The following is a 21,790-nucleotide window of genomic DNA, read 5'->3' on the forward strand; positions in this document are numbered from 1 at the left end:
TTCAGTAAATTAGCAGATGTGATCCAGTTCAACTTACAGTAAATAATGTCTTGTTATTATAATAATAACTTTTAATTAGGGAGTAAAAAGCTATTATGGGGTGTCATGTGACAGCACAATAGTCTCTCTGTCTTTTATTTGGCTTATCATGAAGCATTACGTGTTGCTTTATAGAGAGAAGGAAGAAAAACAAACAAACCTAGACTATACTAAACTATATAAAAACTTCCTCCTGTGATGATAACACCTTAAACCCAGGTAACACCTCCGAATTAGACGTGTGTGTGTGTGTGCTTCCTTCCGCATGTGTGTGTGACATGTACAGCACTTCATGGTATACAAGTTTGATTTTGGTTTGGATGGGATCTGCTATTTCTGACATGTGTGTACACGTCTCTACATACAATAGATTACATACATTGTTTGTCTCAGTACTAATTGAGTAACACAACCTGATTTTTTTTTTTTTACAGCATGACACATTCAGGTTCCCCTCTGTTAACAATCCCATTGGGTAATATGATTGTTCACTTCAGCAGGAAAGTAAAATAAACACAAACAAGCTAATAAAATAGCTGAATGTCTTCAAAATGGTTACTTTAAAAAAAAGAAAGCTCACCCCTGTTTATAATATTACTTGCAATAAAATTGTGGATTTACCATTTTTTTTAATGCTGCCGAAAACAATCAACGACAAGACAAAACCTTCAGTCCCTAAGGATGTACTTGTGTATATAAAAATGTATGTCTGTGTGTGAGTGTGGCAGGGCAAGTTGAGTATTGTTTGTGAATGAGTATGGGTCATGGTCAGAGCAGAGCTGGGGCGGACCGCTGGCCTCCCTCACTTAAGTCAAAAGAGGAATGGAGGAGATAAGCTCACCCCATCCCCCGTGCTGGAGAGGAGGAGAAGATGATAAGGGCCTGTTTCCCAATGCTACCGCCGAGGCAGGAGCCAACCGGGGAGGACACTTTGAACTGATGCTCGCTATCAGCTCTGCCTGGGAAAATTATAGATGGGGCAGAGTGTCCAGAAAAACAAAAGGCTGATTGAGGGCCGCTGTGCTGTAACTCTCAGGGGTAAATCACACTACTATCACAGGTCAGAGAGCACAAAGAAAAATTCAAGGGGTGAGAGGAAATTTTCTCCGGAGCCAGAGGTGTCTCTCACACTCAGCTCTGCCTCAGCTAAGTTTAGTATTGCTGAAGGGTTTTGGAGGAAAAACATATTAAGTATACATGAGTGATTTTAAGGGAAACTCATGTAACCACACATAAATAAAGGATACCTGCTCTCTTCATCTTTGTCTCTCTCTCTCTCTCTCTCACACACACACATTGTGCACAGCTATTGTTCTTAGGACAATGCATTGACATCCATTCATTTGGACAGCATAAACAAAGTGTTATCCCTATACTTAATAATAGCCAGTTAATGCCAAACCTTAACCAAAATCTTAACTCTAAATCTAACCAGCTCCTCAGACATGAGGTTCTGTCTTGTTACGACCAGGATTTATTTAGTCTTTATGAGGACTACTGGTCCACACACACACACACACACACACACACGCATTCATACTATAAAATCTAACCTTACCCTAACTTCACTTAATAATTTAATGATTCATGCTATAGGGATTTCACACTGGTCCTCATAAGGAAGACAAGTCCTCATACTGTCACTGTGTGCTGTAAATGGATTTAGGTGAGGATTTATGTGAGCAACATAAATAATGTCTAAACAACCCCCGACAGTTGTGAGAACAATGATTCACGTCATTAATTTTAGCCCCAAACAAAAAAATAAACTAGAACAGTACCTGCAATCAGAAAAACAAAGGCTCAGCAACTAAAATGTATTTACAAATGAACGTGACATGTTAACATGTATGAGAGCGCGTGCGCACACACACACACAAATATGTGAGAGCTTGTTTGGACAGACGTGCACATACAGAAGACAGAAAACCACCATGACATGGTTTTGTGAAGTAAAAACATTTCTAAAAGGCCTGACCTATGGTGTTGTTTGTACATTAGAGCCAATTGTACAAACAGAGAGACATTAAAATGAGCGCTGAGAGATAACCACAGTAAACAGTTGGGGGGTCAATAACCACGTCTAATCCCAGGCCTCTCTCTCTCCTCTCCATTTTCCCTCACTCTCAACAACTGTGCTGTCAAGATACTAAATGCTAACTTTACCCTGTTGACAGTTTGCTGAGCACCATAGTGCTGAGAGACATTTTTACCGATAAAAATGAAGGCTTTTACCCTTAAAAATAAATAAACAGCTTGAAAATAAAGTGACATTGATGGGAGAGGACAGAGTAGCCTGTCATATAAGCACTGTTTTTCTATCATTCACCTTTCTCTCTTTGTGCTCGTCTGAAGCCGATATGACAGAGCAGTGCACCAATGCCAACACAATGTACCCGCATAGTGACAGCATATGCTTATAGTATATAATTATGATGAGTAAATGAGTGATAGACCTGTTTTGGACACAAAGTCAAATATATACCCTGGATTTTTCCACTTTTCATCAGATTGATTTTATAGGTTACGGCATGAAGTTAATGCTGGCTACACAAACACACACAGGTCTGTGCAGCTGTTATTCTCAGGAAACTGCACTGACTTCGATTCATTTGGGCAGCCTAAACAAAGTGTTGCTCCTAAGCTTGACCCTAACCAGTTTATCTCTAACCCTAACCTAACCGCAATTCAAATCTTAACCCCTCAACAACAAGGTTTTCTTCTCCGTGAAGACTTCTGGCCCTGACAAGGTCGGTGTTTATGCCAGAAAAGTTTCCATGGCAATAATAAATATTAATACATGCACAAACATAGACAAACACCAAGAGGAGGGGGGTATCTTTACCTGTTTAAAGAGCTGCAGGTTGACAGCCATGGACAGGAAGCTTCTCATGGTGCTTGAGCGATGGTTGACAAAGCTCTCTTCACAGAATGTGATTGGCTCCCCCTAAGAGTCCAGGGAGACATCATGGGGAGGAAAATTTAAATACATCATTATTTCTAATTCATTGTGACTCACAGTTCTTTGTATCAATCTGTTTTTCCTCCATGTTTACACAGGAAGGAAGGCAGATACGTTTGCCGTCTTGAAAGGCAGGGGGTCCACACGAAACAGTGTGGCGTATAATGTAATTCATACAGTAGCACCAAGACGCTTAAATCATGTCTGTTTTCATCAGGCATTTTAAAAACACTCCTCCTACAAAGAATTTCAACTGATATCTTCATTAGTGAGCCTAACTGAGCCTGAAAGAGAAGATGAGTAAAACAGAGACAGGAAGGAAAATGAAAGGAATATGGAAGAAGAAGAAGAAGAAGAAAAAAGAACAGAAAACAGTCACTTATGAACTAGTTCCCCAAGAAGAAACACACAATTTCTCCCGCGGACCAGAAGATGGTGTCCCAGTAAACTCCCCAGGACTGCACACTAACACATGATCACATTATTACTATTTCTTACATCATGTCTCTTGGCCTGTGAGCTACAGACACGCAGGATGACAACAGAAGCACTGCGGGCCAAACACACACAGCCCCACGGTCATTTCCAATTCATGTTTTCTCCTAATTAACATAATTCTCACATATTTCAACTGTGCTCTAAATTCTTCAGCTATAAAACAATGTGCTTTGTCTGTTCCAGGCTATGAGCACAGTGTGGCACATAAAAACAATGCAACAACACTGGAGACTAACCCCATTTTAAAAGGGATGATACCAGTGGCCCAAATTACATCACAAGAGCACTGCTCCACTAAAAGTTTTTCGAGCATATTCACACGCAAACGCCGAGTAGAAAGTAGCCATGTTGTTCGTTTGATCAGGCTACAGCAGCCTCTGTCCAAACTGCAGGGGACAAAATTGAAGCAGTCCGAGACCAACACATTCTTAACATTTCAGCTCCTTAAATGTAAGTCTTTGATTAAGTAAACTGAGCATCATTCATTTGAGGAAAAAATATTTGATTTTAATATTTGAAAAACACATTTTCAACGAATGACTGATCATGAAAACAACCTTCGATTACAGTCCAACTGTGCACATCAACCACAACCCATTGAAGAACATGAGAAAACCGACCATCTTACTTATAGCAGTATTGACATACTCACACCTTGTGCTTGAAATGTCTTAATACAGTTAACTGAAACATGTAAGGGTTTAGAATATTGCATGGGTGCGAGTTAGTAGGGATGAGAATCGATATCGGTCTGATACTGGCCAAAATCAATGGGTCAGATATCGGACAGATACAAATGCAAAATCTCATACCATCCAAAAATCATATATGTCGCATGCTTCACTACGCACAGATAGTTTGTTTAAAAACAAACTTGAAATCATGACATAATTTATGCTCAATACACACTGAACTACATTTATGACACTTATAGAACTGCAGATATGCTGAATCATCACAATAAGTGGCACAAATGTGCATGAAAATGTGCCTAAAATCGTCTACACTACTTTTTAAACCTACGCGGACCACCCCCATACAAAGTTTGCACAGCTGCTTGGATGATATGAACGGCTATGTGTCTACTTGAGTAAAACTTTGGCTAATTCTGTCCTCAATACATACTGAGCACACACCGGCGTGGGAATCGCCCACCCTACTTCCCAACTTAGCTTCATCAATGGTGGTGAAATCTAATTTGAAATGCTATTTCAGGTTCGTCTGCCAGATATGTGCGCTACTCTGAGCTGGTGAGAAGTATCAGGGGGAGCATTGACATGAGATGAGATGAGATTGATGACCGAAGAAATGCTGTTCTCATCAGCTGATTGCTTTTCAACTCGTTATCGTTTTCTAGTATTGTTTCATTTACAACTCAGCAAGACTCCCACCAAGCATCCACACCCCTCCTTCTGTCGAGGCATATGGGCCTGTGAACCGCAGCGCTCTGTCTATGAAGATCTTATCCTCAGCTCAGAGCGTGAAGTGATATTCCACAAATATCAGAGCACAGGCAGCATCATCAGTATCTTCATCAACGCAGTTTGTGCATGTTGATGTGCGCGCATGTATGTAAACTCCAAGGCTTTTATCCTGCTACCGTCTCAAAGACAACACGGCGCGAGCGTGAGCGAACTGAGAATTTATTGCATGTTGCGCTCGCACACAAAAACATACACACACACCAAGTCTTGGTGCTTGTGTCAAAAGGGAGGCAGCTTGTTCGTATACTGTCTGTATAGAGCAAAAAAAAGAGAGACAGCATCAATAATGTAGCATCTTGACTCCAGTAGTCCACAAAGTCCAATTAATCTCAAAGCCAAAGGAACAAAGAGCTCGCTATTCGACAAACAGGACATGCTGTAGTTTGCTTTGTTCTGACTCAGACTTGATAAGCAGAAAAGATATAGAAAAGAAATGTTAGGAGGGCTTAGTAAAGGAGAGTAAAACACCAAAGGTGGCGAAAAGGGGATCTTCAAAGGAAACGTCCTGACTCTTTTCAGTTCCTCTGACATTTTACTGCCTCAGACAGGCCCACCTTTGCTCTGTGCTCTGACTGAAAATACGTCTTTTACCTCGAGTCAAAACTGCCCCAGTCCCACCAGATGCAGCTGATAAGGGAATTAGTTGATCACAAATATATGATACATACACTGAGGAGCGAATATCAATGACTGATAAAAGTGCACTGCAGTGTAGACACAAAATGCAGATTGGAGAGACCATAACTGTTGTTGCAGTATATCATTAGAGTGATGGTAAATGTTGGTGTACAGCTCTGAGCACTTAAGATTACTGTAGTAATTAATAACACTGGATCCTTACAGGTTTATATCGCAGGGCGTCGCGGTAGGATCCAAACAGAGCGGCCTGCGCTCTCAGGAAGGCCCGTGCCACACCACTTCCTGTCGCTGTCGACTGCTTTTTCAGCTTGCTCTTCAGTGAGGACATCTGGTGAAAACATAAAGAGAGAATGTGGGAGAGGAAAAGAGAGACAGAGGGATTGGGGTTGGGGGGTATGGGGGTGGGGGGTGGGGGGGTGTGTAGAGAGGTAAAAGTTAAATTATCACCTCTGAAATTGGTGGAGAAAACAGCTAGCCCATTCTGGGTGTGAAGTATCACATTTGCAGGTCATCTTAAAAAAGGAAAGAAAAGAAAAGGAAAAGCTCCAGCCTTTCCTCTGAGCTTATCTGTTGTGCTGCTGGGAGCACCTGCTGCTTTGCTAATTGAGCAGAGGACGGGGGGTGGCAAGAAGGAGGGGACGGCGGAGAGGAAATGGAAACTCACATCCTCACTCGTTCACCCTCTCTCTCCAAGCTGCCACCCCCGCTTTGCCACCCATCACCCTCTTGCATTTTCGCTTCTGCCTCCATTCCTTACTCCCCTCCTCTTTCTTTCCAGGGCTCTTGTTTTCCCCTCCCCTGTTGGTTCTCTTGGACTCCCTCTAGAAAGGGACTCTTGACATAAAATGTCTTTAATTATTTTCCTCTCTCCTGGCTCTGTCTCCAGGACTCCAGGCGAGAGTGGAGAAGCAGCAGGCCCGAGCTTGTTTCAGGATGACAAAAGATTCACCCTGTCCACCGGGCCCTAGGGAGTCTGGGAAGGAAGTTGTCAAGAGGCTCTCCTCACCTGCTCAGCAGTAGTGTGACTGTGTTGTGGCAGAGTGAGGAGGAGGCAGAGATAGCGAGGGACTGCCACTCTCTGTGTGGGCTGTGCCAGCTTCACACAAAAGCATGATTGGGTTGCATAGGAGGTCTATATTATTGTAATGTAGTTTGGTGTGGGCTGTTAGCAGTTGCATGGGTTTGAATCATGATTTTAAAAAAAGAAAAGGGAAAAAAAAGAAAAGAAAGAACACCTGTGGGTTTGTACAGCTTTCAAAGTCAATTACAGAAAAACACATTCATTGTAATTCCTCCTCCTAACTGTACATTGTTTTGTTGTGTACTCTTAACACAGATAAAACTAAAGGCTAAAATTGCGATCCAAAATACAAAAGAAGAAATAAAATCAAGCCTTCATCTCCATAGAACTGAAAAGAATGGTGCCCACAGTGTTTCTGTGTCTTGTAAGGATTTGGTGACTTGTTCATGTGCACAACAACAGTGCAAATTAACCAAATCTCTTACAGATGAGGATGTTCTGCCTTCCTACTTTATTCTGCCACAACCAGAGCAGACGGAGTTCATATGAAAACAACCAGGAACAAAATAAATTAACATTTTTGATGAAAGGTCTGTATATGTGATTTAACTCTACACTGCATATTTCACCAGCCCATTCATTTGCCTCCTAATACCATGCAACTGTACTGATGTGTGTGTGTGTGTGTGCTGGTGGTTCTATAATTAGTGTATGTGTCATACATTAATTCCTGTTATTCCTGACTGACTTGTTCACTCCGAAAAGCAACACAGAAAATGTAGTTATTTATTTTCAATGCTGTCTTTGGTCTTGGGATATTTGTGGGGAGATTTTAAGTACGTCATTAATGGTCTGCAGTTACTCTTCAGTGTGATAAAATGCTGGTTACGTCTCTTTCAAACAGAGACGCAACGTTGGAAGGATATCACAGTCAGTGACTGCAATTGGCCTGTCTGGTAAACTTCAGGGAGGAGAAGCATTAGCACAGCTCATATAAAGGACAGGCAGAAATAAACAGAGGGGAGAGGAGGAGTGACTGAGAGAGTGGCAGTCTTTAACTGGGACAAAGACAAAATGAACAGCATCTATTCCTCTCCCCTGGGCTTTCTCACTCTCCACAACGTCCCCGTGGTGCCATTGCAAATGCTCCCAGGCATCAAATAGAAAGTTTATCACGGTTAAATTAACAAGTGTCATCTCCATATTCAGTCATTGTGCTAAATGCTTTTATGTTGATGTAAGGCCCTTTCTGGAATTAATATTTCATGTTTATGTGCATTTTCACATTTTTTTTTTTTTTCAATCCTTGCAAATCATTAACTTGTCTTTTTCGGGGAGGGGGGGGAATCAAAGCGAACACAGTGTCAGTCTGAGAGGAGGAGGCATACCCCAAAGACTGTCACACAAGACGGGATAGTGGAGTTTACTCTGCGCACACAGTTCTGTACAGCGGCTTTGAACGGGCGAGAGCACTGCAGTGGCAGACGCTTTTTAATGAGGTGGGTACACAATGACTCGTGTTTTGTTTCCTGGTTCCTGGGTGATAAAGTGATAAGTCTGAAGTTGGATTCACGGGTGAAATTAAACACGGCGAAAAATGTACTTCTCCAGACAATAGACAGTCGGTGATTAGTTCATTTGTCACGTACAGCAAAATATAAAGCAGCGTTGCCAGACAGAATAGCAGGATAGCATTGTGCTAATGGAAGAGCAGAGCACACGCACTCCTCTTTCACATTTCTGACTCAAACTATAAACGTGTGCCTTGCCGGCGTTTGAATAGGGCGCCTACACCACAATCATCAGGTACGCCTCTGCGGTAATAGCTCCGTCAAACTAATTAACTTCTACAGTTTGAGTGAAGCTAACGAGATGTGTGCAGGCATCAGAGGAAGGCCAAGCTCTACAGGTGATAACCCTATTTGGCAGTGACATTTTTTAGTGTAAAGTCACAGTGGCGGTGATGAGATCAAAGGCAGAAAGTCCCCCACTGGGTCCAATTAGAACTATAGCATTGTACAGGGAAGGGGTGGCAGGAGGAGAGAGACAGAGAGAGAGGAGTGCGTGGTAGTGGGAGATGGAGAGAAAAAAAAAAAACTGTTGAGTTATGATATTCATAATCTATGCAGAGAGGCCTTTCCAGTACAGGTCTTCTCCCCATAGCTGTGATCTTTTCAATTTACATCAAGGGAAGATGGTCGACGATGAAAGCGGGGCATCCAAAGCGCACAGCCCACAGAGGGCAGACATGGGGCCTCATTAAGGCCCAGCACAGTCAGCCCAAAACAGGGTTTGAAGTGCGTCACATAAAGAGCACGGGTTCAAAGGTCAGACATAGAACAGATCTCCATTTAACTCTCCAGCTGGAGATGGTAATTAGCAGGTGCGATGATGATCCCTGCCTGACTGTAAGGGATGACACCACTGTAGGTGACACCAGGCATCTGTGTGAATGTGTCTGGGTCTGTGCATGCGCATGCACACATGCTGCTTTCATGTGTTGGTACCATCACTCTCACACATCATGCCATTCTCATGTGCAGAATGGGCAGGTATATAGTACAATTTATGCCATATAAAGTGTTATAGTCGGGCTGAACTGTTATATCGTATATTGCATTGGGATTTGATATACTTTTATAGGTTGAAGACAATATGGGACATTACCACATAAGACACCATCAAAATATCAACTGCTATACTTTTGTGATTTGTTTATTGCTTTTTTGGAAAATGATTGATTGTATAGTAAGTATGAAAAAAAAGGTACGGCTGACAAACCACAAACAAGTCTCTTTGTCTTTGTAAGAGCCAGTATAGCTGACAATGGCTTCTACACAACTATAAAACTCAAACTGACGATATAATAATACATCATGTGGTGCATGAACAAAACAATGATACTAGGCTTGGTCACTACTGACAATTAACTTTGGGTCAAATCATACAAAAACAATAAGAAACAGGGGGGGAAAAAAAGGAGCTGGGCTGACAATAATATATTTATTTACTATCAATTAATTGAAAAAATTCTGTAAGTGAAAGGAAAGTTATACACAAGTATATATTTAGAATTCTCTACAAAAATATTCACTAAAAAAAAAGCCTTCCAAATAATGACCCTGACACTTGTCTGTTGTAAAATAGATAAATAAATAAAAAGTTGGGTTTTCTTCTCACAAAAAAGAATGTTTTGTTTAAGAATCTGTCCAGGGAAAGAAAGCCATAGGGACGCAATTAAAGAACTACAAAGAAAAAAAACAGTTATGAAAATCTCCCACTTTCTTTTGATGTGCTGCAGTCTGAACTGTACACACACACACACACACACACACACACACACACGAAAGCGTACACACGAACGCACACACAAATTGGAACAAAGACACACAGAAAACCAGCATATATTCTCACACTTGCACATATTTATATATATATAAGCAAGGAGCATGTAATTTAGAATAAAAAAATTAATTCATTCAATTTAAAAAAAAAAAGAAAGAAAGAAATAATTAATTTTTCCCTCTTACAATATAATTGCACAACTAAGGGAATATTACTAAAAGTCAATGGTGTGGAGTTTACAACAAATCTTCAAATATTAACCACACAATATTACCAACTAAAAGCCCGAGGTAGGAGAGTACAAAAAAAATAAAAATAACTTCAGGGAATATTTATTTATTTAAGTGGTGGGACAAAATAACTGTGTAAAAATGGAGGGAAGGACCAGGATAAACACAGAGCGATAATACTGTGAAAGCACATAATGCGACATAATATAATTCTTAAACATACAGTACGCTGATCTGCTGTTAAGCACATACAGTGCATTAGTCAGGCGAAAAGAAAAAAAAAAAAGATGAGTGAGAAAGCAAAGGGGAGAGAGAGTCTATGTGTGTGTATTTTAATAGGGCTACCCCACTGCCGTGAGATTCTCCCCGGTGTGAGGTTACTTTGTCAAGCTGACCTCTTATAGTGGCTGAGTTTTGCATACATAATTAACTACAGCTAAATGTCATCTCTCACTTCAATAACTAACGCAGTGGGTGATGCCGCTCTCCCTTTTTGACTTCTAATCCAGACTGAACTGCCGGCAGAAACGACGACGTGAAAATGAAGTGCAGCTTTTTAAATCCACATGCAAAAATGAACGGCTTCTAACACCGCGGAGTCGGTATATGAGCAGTTCAGCACCATTTTTCAAACAACTGTGACCTGTCAAACGGTGATTCAAATGAGCAGGTCTACACATTTGCAGTTGGTTAAGTTCAGACTCGACACAGCAACAAAGTCAGACTCTTTGCTCGGAAGCATGTTGTTATATGTTGTCGCAGCGAGACTGTTTGTGGTAAAGAACAGTATGTAACCGAGGTGGAGCAACAGCATTCCCAGCAGCGAGCTACCATGTAGTTTAGTGCAGCGTGTGAGGGGCTTTACTGTGGATGGCTCTGCTACTCTAGGAAGACGCCAGTGAAATGAAACCCACTTGGCTGTGTGTGCAAACTAAAAAAAAAATGGGGGGAATCTGGTGGACAAACCAAAAATCTGTGAGTAGCAAAAGTTTACTCCTGAACTACATCTGAGTGTCATTGATGAACATGCCTGATAAAGAGTCGCTGTGCGTGTGTGCGTGTGTGTGTGTGTGTGTGTTGCTGCTGACGGCTGCACTCCGTTGTAGATGGTGATGTAGATGTTGTTTTCCGGGAGCGTCGGAAAGTGAACGCCAAATTAAAGCCGCGATGTTTGATTAAGTGTGCCAGGTGATCTCAGGAGAGTCTCGCAGACACAACCTCAACCCCCTCATTCATTTGTAAACCTCCAAATGCAAGCTTGAAATACAGGAAGTAGGAGTGTATGCTGTAAATTTCCCCCTTGATTGGGAATACAAATGATCAAATGTATGAAGGCTTGGAATGTATGGGTACATGGTGTCAGCAAAGTAGCGAGAGGCAGAGAGGAGGAGAATAGAAGGAATTAGGCTGTGATGTGAAAAGAGCATCTGAAAATAAAGATGTAAGCTGCATTGTAGCACCTCAACTTGAATATGTGGCACAGAAAGAATAATACATGAAAAAAAATTCCTCCGCTCTTCCGTCAATGGTTTGAGATCAATTGCTGGGATCAAATACAAATCTGATTCAGTCACACACTGTTTGTTTTCAGAATTAAGACTCCTAATTTGCTATTCTTGGTTACTTTTAATGACTAGTGGAGTAAACAGCTCCACCAACGAAAAGCCAATTATAACTTTATCAGCACAATATCAATGCGGAAGAGGAACTGCATCTCAAAAAAAAGGAAGACAAAAATACCTTGATCTTCCAGGGAAAAACTACAGCTGGTTTTTATTGACTATTTCATTTCAGCATGCTTGTCAACACATTGATTTTACTGACACAAGCACAGTCTCTATGAGATTAATATGATTTATTAATGGGGGGAAAAAAGCTATTGAACATGTTCTCAATATATCTCTAATAATATCACAATGTTCATAAACACAAATAAAAGAACAAAATAAACTTCCTTGATCTCCATTAAATAAAATGTGAAAAAATACGAAACTATACTTGTCAAAAAAAGAAAATGTTTAGACATTGTGCATGTTGTGGCTAAAAAGATAATAGGGGGAAAATAAATAAGAAAACTAAAGATGAAATTGATAGAACAAAAAAATCTAAACCAAAAGCAAATGCTGGACCGCTGATTGATGTGACTCACACAACATAAAAAAATGTAAATGAAAAAACAATAAACAGTGTTATTCTCACAGGACTGATGCATCCTTTTTTGATCCATTACCAATTACACCCTTTCTCACATCCTTCCTCTTTTCCTGCTAAACGGAACCACTACAGGCATGGTAGCATTTGTAATAGTCAATAAATCTCGAATATTATGTGTGAAAATGTGGGAGAAGACCATTAAGGGGCGGGCACAAGCCGAGCCGGTGTAGGGGTCCTGTCTGAAAGAGGGCGGCTAATTCAGGACAACTGTGAACTCTGAACCTGCTAAAAGCCTGGCCACTGGTCAGCCGCGCACTGTAATGGAGTCCACATGTGCTCACAGTCTGCATCGCCATAATTAGACGGATTTCGTAAGGTTTGCTTAAATCACCAGCAGAGTGCTTTGTCTTTCCTCTAAGTTAGACTTGAAATACAAAAAGAAAAGCCTGTGGCCTTTACCTTTTAATCCGTTACAAGCTTCATATATTCAAACAAAGGGATGCTGGACTTTTTAAAGAGAGAATAATCATTACTATTTAAATCTTAGGGCTTCAGTTTCACACAGAATAAAACCTGTGAAGTAGCCAGTGTTACAGTGCGAATTAGAGGGGAATGAAAAGGGCTTTTGTATGGCTCTCAAGCAGCATATTGCTGTCGAGCTCAGGCAGAGAATTGCTCAGCATTAATCAAAATTGCAAGGCCTCGTTCTGACAAACCGCACAATGCCTCAAACACTGCTGTGCGTGTGTAAACAAAAAACATCAAATGCCATGTGGCATGTCCCTATCACTAACAAGCAAACTAACAAGGGACCTGGAATTCCACTCAATTAGTACCTGCACACTTCCTTATTAATCTACTCGCCCTGGTGAAAAGATAAGAGGAGACGGGCAGAAAAAGTGAAAGGGAATAGAAACAACAACAATAACAATTTGTTATGATAAATACATTAATGCCAGCAAAGCTCCTGTTTTAGGTTGTATAATTTGACATGATATGCGGGCTATGTTCTGTCATTAGTCAGGAAAAATGGTGAGTCGGGGATCAAAGAAAAAAAAAAAAAAAGAAAAAAGGCTCTGAGCCTGCCACTTAATTTATCACACGGCAAAGACAAAGGCTTTTTTCTATCTGCTTCTGTCGCTTTTCAAAAGCCCTGACTCCTTTTTATGACAAACTCAGTTTGCAGTTTAATTTAGGACTTGAGTCCCCGGGTACAGAAAAGCAAGCAGGCAGGAAGTGAGACGAAGGTACTGTAGCCAGACAAGCACACAGGCAAGGCAGCAAACAGCGGGTGGAAGAAACGTCCAGGCTGGCGGTACGTAGTAGACGGAGAGAGAGAAAGAGAGAGAGAGAGAGAGAGAGAGAGAGAGAGAGAGAGAGAGAGAAAGAGAGAGAGAGAAAGAGAGAGAGAGAGAGGGAGACGAGAACGGAGACAGGTGTCATGAAACTCAAGCAGCCAGGCAGGTGATAATGTAGGCAGGCAAACAATCTAAAAGTAGTAGGCAGGAGATGGTATAAAATGTAGGAAAGATCATAATTTTGCAGGTAGTAAGGAGGCATTCATACGCACTAGCGGCTGCAGTAGGCTGAGCGGTGCTAAATCAGGAGAACTGGAGAAGTGTGGGAGTGTGAGAAGGTCTGGAGTCTGCTGGGCAATGGATTGAATTATATACTGCTGTTAGGGCAGGAGTCCAGTAGGCGGTGGAACCTGAGTATATGCCGTTAGTAGCGTGGGTAATAGTGCGTCCACAGCCTCAGTGGGGCCTCAGTGCCTCACAGAGATGCTGTAATACACACACGCAGGAACAACAGCTAAACAAACAGATTCCTGCTTTGACAAAGGCAGGGAAGACAAGAAAGTGTGTTGTTCTCACTGTGTGTGTGTGCGCTTGTTTAAGTGCACGTATGAATGTGTGTAAATGTGCGAGTGACCCTGACGCCACGGTGATGCCTCCTGTAGCACTGACCGGCGTCAGTGCTCCATTAATTAAAGAGACGACGCGCTGGCAGGTGGCTTCACTGCCCACACTGGTAATTGGCCCCCTTCTTCCCACTCTCTCCCCCTAGAAAATCACCCATCTCTGCCTTTTCTTTTCTTTCCTCTGCCTTCTTCCCTCCTCCTATCTCTCGTCCTCAGAAACGTGCCAGTGGGCAGGCAAGAAATGCAAGACTTTGTGAAATAATGATTAGAATGGATGGAGATGAAGGGAAAGGAGTTGCACATTTTCCCACAAGCCTCTGATGGTCGGGGAATGCTGTTCGCCTTCAAGCGTCATACGACGCGACGGGAGTTTACTTTAGACAGCCACAATATGAGGAGCCAGTACTGCAGTCATTAATGATGTGGGGAGGGGACAGAGCTGTACTTTGACAAGTTTCTGAATGTGTATGTGTTTGTCTGTGGGTGTGTGTGTGTGTGTGTGCGCATGCGAGTATAAGAGTACACTGGGGGACAAGAAAATGTGTGTCTATGCATGTGCGACTCTTAGAGGAGAAATGAATTTCTGTATGTCATTTATAATTAGACAATAAACTGTTGAGAAGCAATGGAAAATGGCATGTGCATGTACATACATGTGTATAGAGAGGGATTCAAAGCTCTGAGGGTTAGGGGCCTTTGAATGCATTATGTGAATACGTGTTCACACAAAGACCAAAGTACAAGTAAATGCGACTGTGCGTGTGTGTGTGTGTGTGTGTGTGTCTCTTACCACGTCACTGGGCAGGTTGTGAAAGTCATCAAAGGGACTCTCCAGGGTGTTGGTGTCTACGTTGAGAATGACCACATCCTCCAGTGATCGACTGCGTACTCTCTACAGAGGAAATGTGCAGTGTGATCAGTGTGATCAGTGTGATAGCACAGTCACAACAATTCAAAACCACAGCCTTTAAAAAGAAAACCTGCAGCTGTAAATTTTATTTTAATGCAGCAAGTATTAGTAGTTCGTTTTATATTCAACATGTGTTTTGTTTTTCACATTTTCTGCTTACTTTTAATCAAAATGGGGTTACACAATTTTTTTTTTTAATTTATAATTTAAATTGAGGTTATTTAAAATTTTTTTAATGAATTTAAAATCAAGTATGACACATGAATCCAGTGCGTTCTGACACTTTTGTCACACTCCCCTGCGATTAACAATGAGAAATGATATGAAGGCAAAAGATTATCAGAGCATCTCGAGTGTAACACACACACACACACACACACACACACACACAGACGCACAAAATTAAGATCACTAGTGAAGGAGAAACGCTTGGACTGTGCAAACACTTTCCACTGCAGCAAAAGCTCATGCATCAACAGCAGCACCGTGATGCTGTGCTGCGCGCATCCTGATGGCGACAAATTCAACAATTATTTCAGTGTGGTACAGGATGCAGGCAGGTGTGGGGCGGTGGTGGTGGTTGTGGCGGTGGTGGTGGTGGTGGTGGGGGGGGGAGACAGCATAGTGTGTGAATTTCTAGTTTGTCACTTTTGTGACAGCCTGTGCAGTCGAGGCTCACATGCTGATCTGGACTAATTATGTAGTGGTGGAAAAGGGGGTCTGTCACGGATGCAGAGTGTGATAAATACTGCCACTGCTGCAACTGTCAGACAAATATCTCACGCACGCACACACACACACACACATATATATATATATGTATACATGCATTATAACATATGCATTTGCACACACACACACACACACACACTTATGCACAGGCACCGAATGTGCATGCGCTTCCAACATTCATTCACACACAACAGCAGTGTTGGTGACCCCCCCAGCCAACACACAGGGTTTAACAATGGAGTAAAAAAAAAATGGCTTCATCTCATTCTCTCTTCTCTGTGCCACTGATTAAAAAAAGCCAGGAAAGATGGACAGGAAATAATATTTTGTCCATGTATTGAAGGGTCAAAAAAACTGCCATAATGGCATTTAAGCAATTAATTATTTTGACTTTCCCGATAATTAGAAGCACATAGAAGGTGCAGCACTTCAATATAAATTTACATAATCTTGCCTAAGTGTTTTTTTTTTTTTTTTTTATTAAATCCACTGAAAAAAATTATACACAATGTATATCTACATCAAATTAGCTATCATCAACATTTTACTACTGAAATACAGAGTTTGCATAATTATGCACTTACGATATAATTATGCACATTTATATACATACACACACACATATATATATGTGTGCAGGATAACGTACCTCCAGTAGACTAAGGTGAACTCCCACAAAGTATGGCATGGGGGCACTGTGGATGGAGAAAGGAAAGCAAAGCTGTGAGCAGTATCAACATCAGATGATTACATTTGGTTAACAACACACATGAAGCCACACAAACACACCACATGTCACCCACTCAGCTGAAAAAGAACATTTCAAGCATCCAAGTTGAAGAAGTTCAAGCATAATCTTAAACTGCAATCTGTGAAACTCTATTTTATTCATTAACCAAACTACAACATTTTAAGTTTTCAATATAATTGTTTTATTTTTGAATTCAAAGTGAAATGTATTTTTATCATTGCAGGTAACATTGTTAAGTGGAGTGACGGGGGTGCATTGAAAATAATTTGAATATTTTTATTTTGGCTGCACATGTTATCACAACACTGATTATTGTCCATATGTTGCTGAAGCCAAGTCTTTTTACATGGAGGGTACAAACTAACTACCTCATCTGGTTTTACAGAACTGGTTATTATTGTGTTACATACAACAAATGCATGAAGAGCAACATTTTGTGGGTGATTTTGATCCAACTTTGGATTCAAGTGTTGAAATGTGGCACAAATCACTTATCGATGAGCATTAAATTACCTTAAGAAATCTTAAATTACAGAAAAATTGTTAATGTTATCAACTGCTACTACATTTTTATTATTTATAATGTAAAAAATATTCCTTATATAAGTGACAGGAATATATAATGAGAAAAATAAAGTGTGTGAGAAGCCAGAGGGTAGAAATGGCAAAACTGTTATTTTTTTTTTATGCTAAATAAATATAAACTTGGTTATTGTGTAACAACAGACTTAAATCGATTATTACAATTTCGCAAAAATAAGGTTTAAAGCTTTTTAAAATTGTGCCACATGAAAAACAAACAGCGAAGGCTTCTGGAGAAGCAAAGAGATGATTATATATTACATAGACAGTCACTTAGATGTCAAACAGAATATGCACACCCTCATTCTATCTTTACATTACACAATCGGTCCCATGTGAGCGTCACACACCGCATACCATGAGGAAAGTTCAGTCGTTAAAAGAAAAAAAAGAAAAAAAAAGATCCAGTTCCAGTTTAACCCAAAACTTATAGGAAGCCATATTTGCTTTAATATTAAAAGTTTGGAGACTTAAACACCAATAAAAAATCTCTTCATGAATAAAATCTACAAAACAAGAATTAATTTTTTTTTGTTATGATGAGGGTTACAGAGGCAGCTGTAATCAAATAACTTTGGGTCAGTGGGAGTCAGCCAGAATGATTCAGAAGCTACAGGCGGCTCATAATTAACTTAAAGCAACAGCAGCAAGTTTGCAGCTCTGCACTGAAGTCATTGTCCACTCTTTTACACATGGACAGTAACACACACACACACACACACACACCAGCATACTCAGAAACTGCACTGCACACACGCAGATCATATGTAATGTTATTTAGTCTAAACAGTGCATGGAAAGCACCCCTGTGATTGAATAAGATAACGGCGAGTCTTGAAATCACATTTCACTGTCAGTGATGAAGAGCTTTTCGCTGGTGTGTGTCCCGCATGGTAAAGCTCTGTAACTGTAAGAGCTACCAGCCCTGTTTGAACAAAAAAAAAAACCACACCTCCTGCTTTTATACAAGCTCACTTCCCCCATTGTGTTTTCTTTCCAAAAAAAACCCCACAGATCTGAAGTTGACCTGGATACTTGTAGATATGCAGACGAGCCGCTACTTCTGCTTTCCATTCAAGTCCATTCAGTTTTGAAGGATTTGCCTTGGATGGATGGTAATAAACCCCTGAGAGGTCTGAGATGTTGAGAGTGTAGAGCTAGAACTGGCATGAAATATGGAGCACAGTGATCGTGGGGCTGTTCATTAGGTCAAGAGCCCGCACCAGAGAAGAGAGAACAACTCGGGGAACAGGCGAGAGAATGTGAGAACATGTGCATCTGCAACTTTACAGCAAGGTTTTACTTACAGCTCTTAGTGACTGACCAGAGTGTATGTGTGTGTGTGTGTGTGTGTGTGTATCTGTGGTGATCAGCCTTACCAGCAGTAGTCTAGTAGATGTGGTGGCAGTACAGGGATGAAGATGTGTTGCCAGAACATGGGAAAGAGCAGAGCAGCCGCACCATGGACACATGCAGTTAACTACAGAACAAAACAAAAACAGCATAAACTCAACAAAAATTTCCACACCAACTCCAAATATCACAATAATATCCTTCTACGCTCAAAGTTTGACTAACTTCCCTCTGAAAAAATATACAGTAATAAAATATTTTCTTGTTTCCATTACATTTTAACAACTTATTTAACTGCCAAGGTCTATTGAGAACAGACGCTCCATTTCCATCCAACCAGTATCCTGGTAATATTCTGTTTTTAAAAAACATATGATCAAACTTGCTGACGGTGCGACGCTGTTGATGTGCTTTGAATTATCACCAACAAACGCGTCTTTTGGCCTTTATACCTGCTCACAAAAGCCCTCACAAGCACATGGTACACTGACGTGCAGAGTGCTTCTGTGATAGTGATGAACACGCGACCTGCAAGCTATTGTTGGAGGGAGAAGAAAATAAAGTAAAAGCTTGAGATCAACCAGCTGACAGGAGCCCATCTTCAAACTCATGACAGAAATACAGCAGAGGAAAGATCGATGAGGAGGTAAAAAGAGCAGTATAGGAAAAGATTGACAGACACACACACACACACACACAGTCAGAGAACAAAAAAAAATAATGTTGTTTTTTTTGTATATTCATTCATTGGTGTTGCATAAAAATAATGATTCAGAATTAAAAGTACCGTTTCTTGCCTGTTTCAGACACAAAAACAAACAATTATCTGCTTCAAAATTCAGCATCAAAGGCAACAATTGCACTACAATCTGCACAAAGGCAACAAGAGGAGCCAGAACAGCATTTATAACACAAATTATACCAACTGCAACGACTAAGAAATTAAAGAGAAAATATGGAATAATTAACCTCTCTTTTTTCATTTTTTTTAACAAATAATGAGAAACAATGGCATGAAGATGACATTCATTTGAAAAGAAGCTTTCTGTACTGTCAAGTCAACATTACACATAAAACTAAAGTGATTGTCTTAAAACCAGCACCCCCATCTTGACATCCCCATCTCATAAAAATCCAGCAACAGTAATGACACTACACTACACACCACACTCACTTACACACACACACACCAAGGCAGGAGAAAGAGGCTTTAGCTCATCCCCCAGATTAAAATAACATGATTAAATATGGAAAGAGAACAGAGGTCTGAGGGGCTCCTGCGGGACTTCATTAGGGCAAATTGCCAAAGAATGAAACATGAGTTAGCCAAGAGAGACTGCGGGCGAGGCCAATACCGCCGGGACCCCGGAGCAGCAGCCGCTGTTATACTGCTGCAGCTTCACAGTCAATGTGTGAAGCGGACACACGCTATCACACACACAGGCACAACTACCAGGAGACCCCCTGCTCACTGACACACACATTGTCACAATTGACCGGCCAAAACTGGGCGAGTTTGCTTGCTGAAAAACCACTGCTGCCAAAGAAAAAGAAAGTGGGTCCCCCACCCCAAACAATCCACCCCAAACATCAAGCCTGGACATCTGAAACGAGCACAACAAAAAAGTGTGTGTTTGTCGCCGTCCATGTGCCTCCCTCTCTGCATGTTTAACTGCATTCATTTTTCATCTGTGACAGAAAAAAAAGGCAATGATTTTCTTTTTTTTTTTTTTATCGTCTCTGTGCAATCTCTCATATACCCAGTCCCACAATAGTTAGGACTTAATCAACATTTAATTGGTGTCGTGCTCTGTGTATCTGCATATGCATATTTACACTGCCTGCCGTCTTCAAATAAAACACAACAATGCCACGCTCCTGTCAGGATCAATTCCCTGGCAAACTGTTTGTTTTTTCCTCTTTTTTTTTTTTTTGGTTAATTCTGAAAATAAATCAATGCTATGAATATTAATGTGTGAAAGTGAAGCACTTGGTAGAAGAGCTACTATCCAAACCAGCACACACTTCTGCCTCTTCCAAAAGCAATGACATTAACAGGCCATTAAATTGTGATGAAGAGAGGTCAGCCATGCGGCTATACGTAAACATACACACATATGTATACGGGTCACGTGCACACACACACATGCACGCATGCACACACATTTAGTGGAGAGCCAACAGGCAAGTGTATTCCTCCTCTGGGAGTGTGAGACAAGCCCTAGCCATTCACTGGTACCAGGAGGTAATAGCACAGAACACCTCGCTAACCAACTCCAATTATCTCCACCAGACCTCAAGGTGAGTCCCCCAATTGACATGATTTACTCTCACGTTGAAAGGGGAAAAAAAAGGAGTCTCTCTTGCTGCCTCTTCTAAAGCTGGGTGGCTGGTTTGTGGGAGCTGGCTGAGAGGGAAGGGGAGATACTAGAAACTTAGATAATGATTTATAAAGCAAATCTGGATTTCTGTTTTCCTTTAGTTGCTATCTCCAAAGAGATGAAGGTTGTAGTGTGCCTGAGATAAGGTAACTTGGAGGCAGAGGAATCACATACTTGCTCCTCTAATTCAGCTCTATACAAAACACTTTGTCCTTGTTCAGGTTTGAGAACGAATGAGGCAAAAAAAAAAAAAGTAAAGGGAAGATAAATGTGGAAAGAAAAAGAAGAGAGAAATTGTACTCCCCTTTTTTTCTTCATTTAGGGGGGGGGGGCTTCACATGAGAGTGGGTCATAAGAGGCTAAGGCTGATAAAATATTTGCCAGGCTGATAAATAATAGATGAGTGGAGCCAAATGGCTTACACGCTCCACAAAAGACCTGGGTGCTTAATATTCCATTCAATGGAGAATCACAGATACAGTCCCCAAGAACAAATACAGGATTAGGTGCTGGGTCCAGTCCTCAGGGACCAGGGCTCTGCCTGGTAATGAGGGGCTGCTTGCCTCTCTCACTATGTGTGTGTGTGTGTAGGTGTGGGAGTGTGTGTGTGTGTGTGTGTGTGTGTGTTGCCCCTTCCTCTGAGAGAAGCTAAGCGATTATACAGTGACAGCCTGCTTCAAAAAACAGTCAAGGTCTTTGGTTCTGCCCTAGCTGTGCTTGAGCTAAGACAGAACTTGTCCATACTCACACTGGCTTACCCAGATCCATTCAACGACACTGAAGAAAGA

General features: G+C 41.1%; 1 protein-coding gene across 3 annotated transcripts in view; it reads right to left on the bottom strand.

Annotated features, from left to right (window-relative positions):
* The window catches only part of dennd1b (DENN/MADD domain containing 1B), a 97,554-nt gene that overhangs the window by 17,573 nt on the left and 58,191 nt on the right, over positions 1-21,790 (bottom strand). For all 3 annotated transcript variants that reach the window (XM_058637825.1, XM_058637824.1, XM_058637826.1), the window contains 5 exons: positions 18,648-18,748; positions 16,585-16,630; positions 15,084-15,185; positions 5,825-5,950; positions 2,885-2,986 (listed from right to left, as the gene is read on the bottom strand). In XM_058637825.1, coding sequence (XP_058493808.1) covers positions 2,885-2,986; positions 5,825-5,950; positions 15,084-15,185; positions 16,585-16,630; positions 18,648-18,748 — 477 coding nt within the window. The remainder of the gene's footprint in view (positions 1-2,884; positions 2,987-5,824; positions 5,951-15,083; positions 15,186-16,584; positions 16,631-18,647; positions 18,749-21,790) is intronic.

Source organism: Solea solea, chromosome 9, assembly GCF_958295425.1.
Source record: "Solea solea chromosome 9, fSolSol10.1, whole genome shotgun sequence".
Lineage (NCBI taxonomy): Eukaryota > Metazoa > Chordata > Actinopteri > Pleuronectiformes > Soleidae > Solea > Solea solea.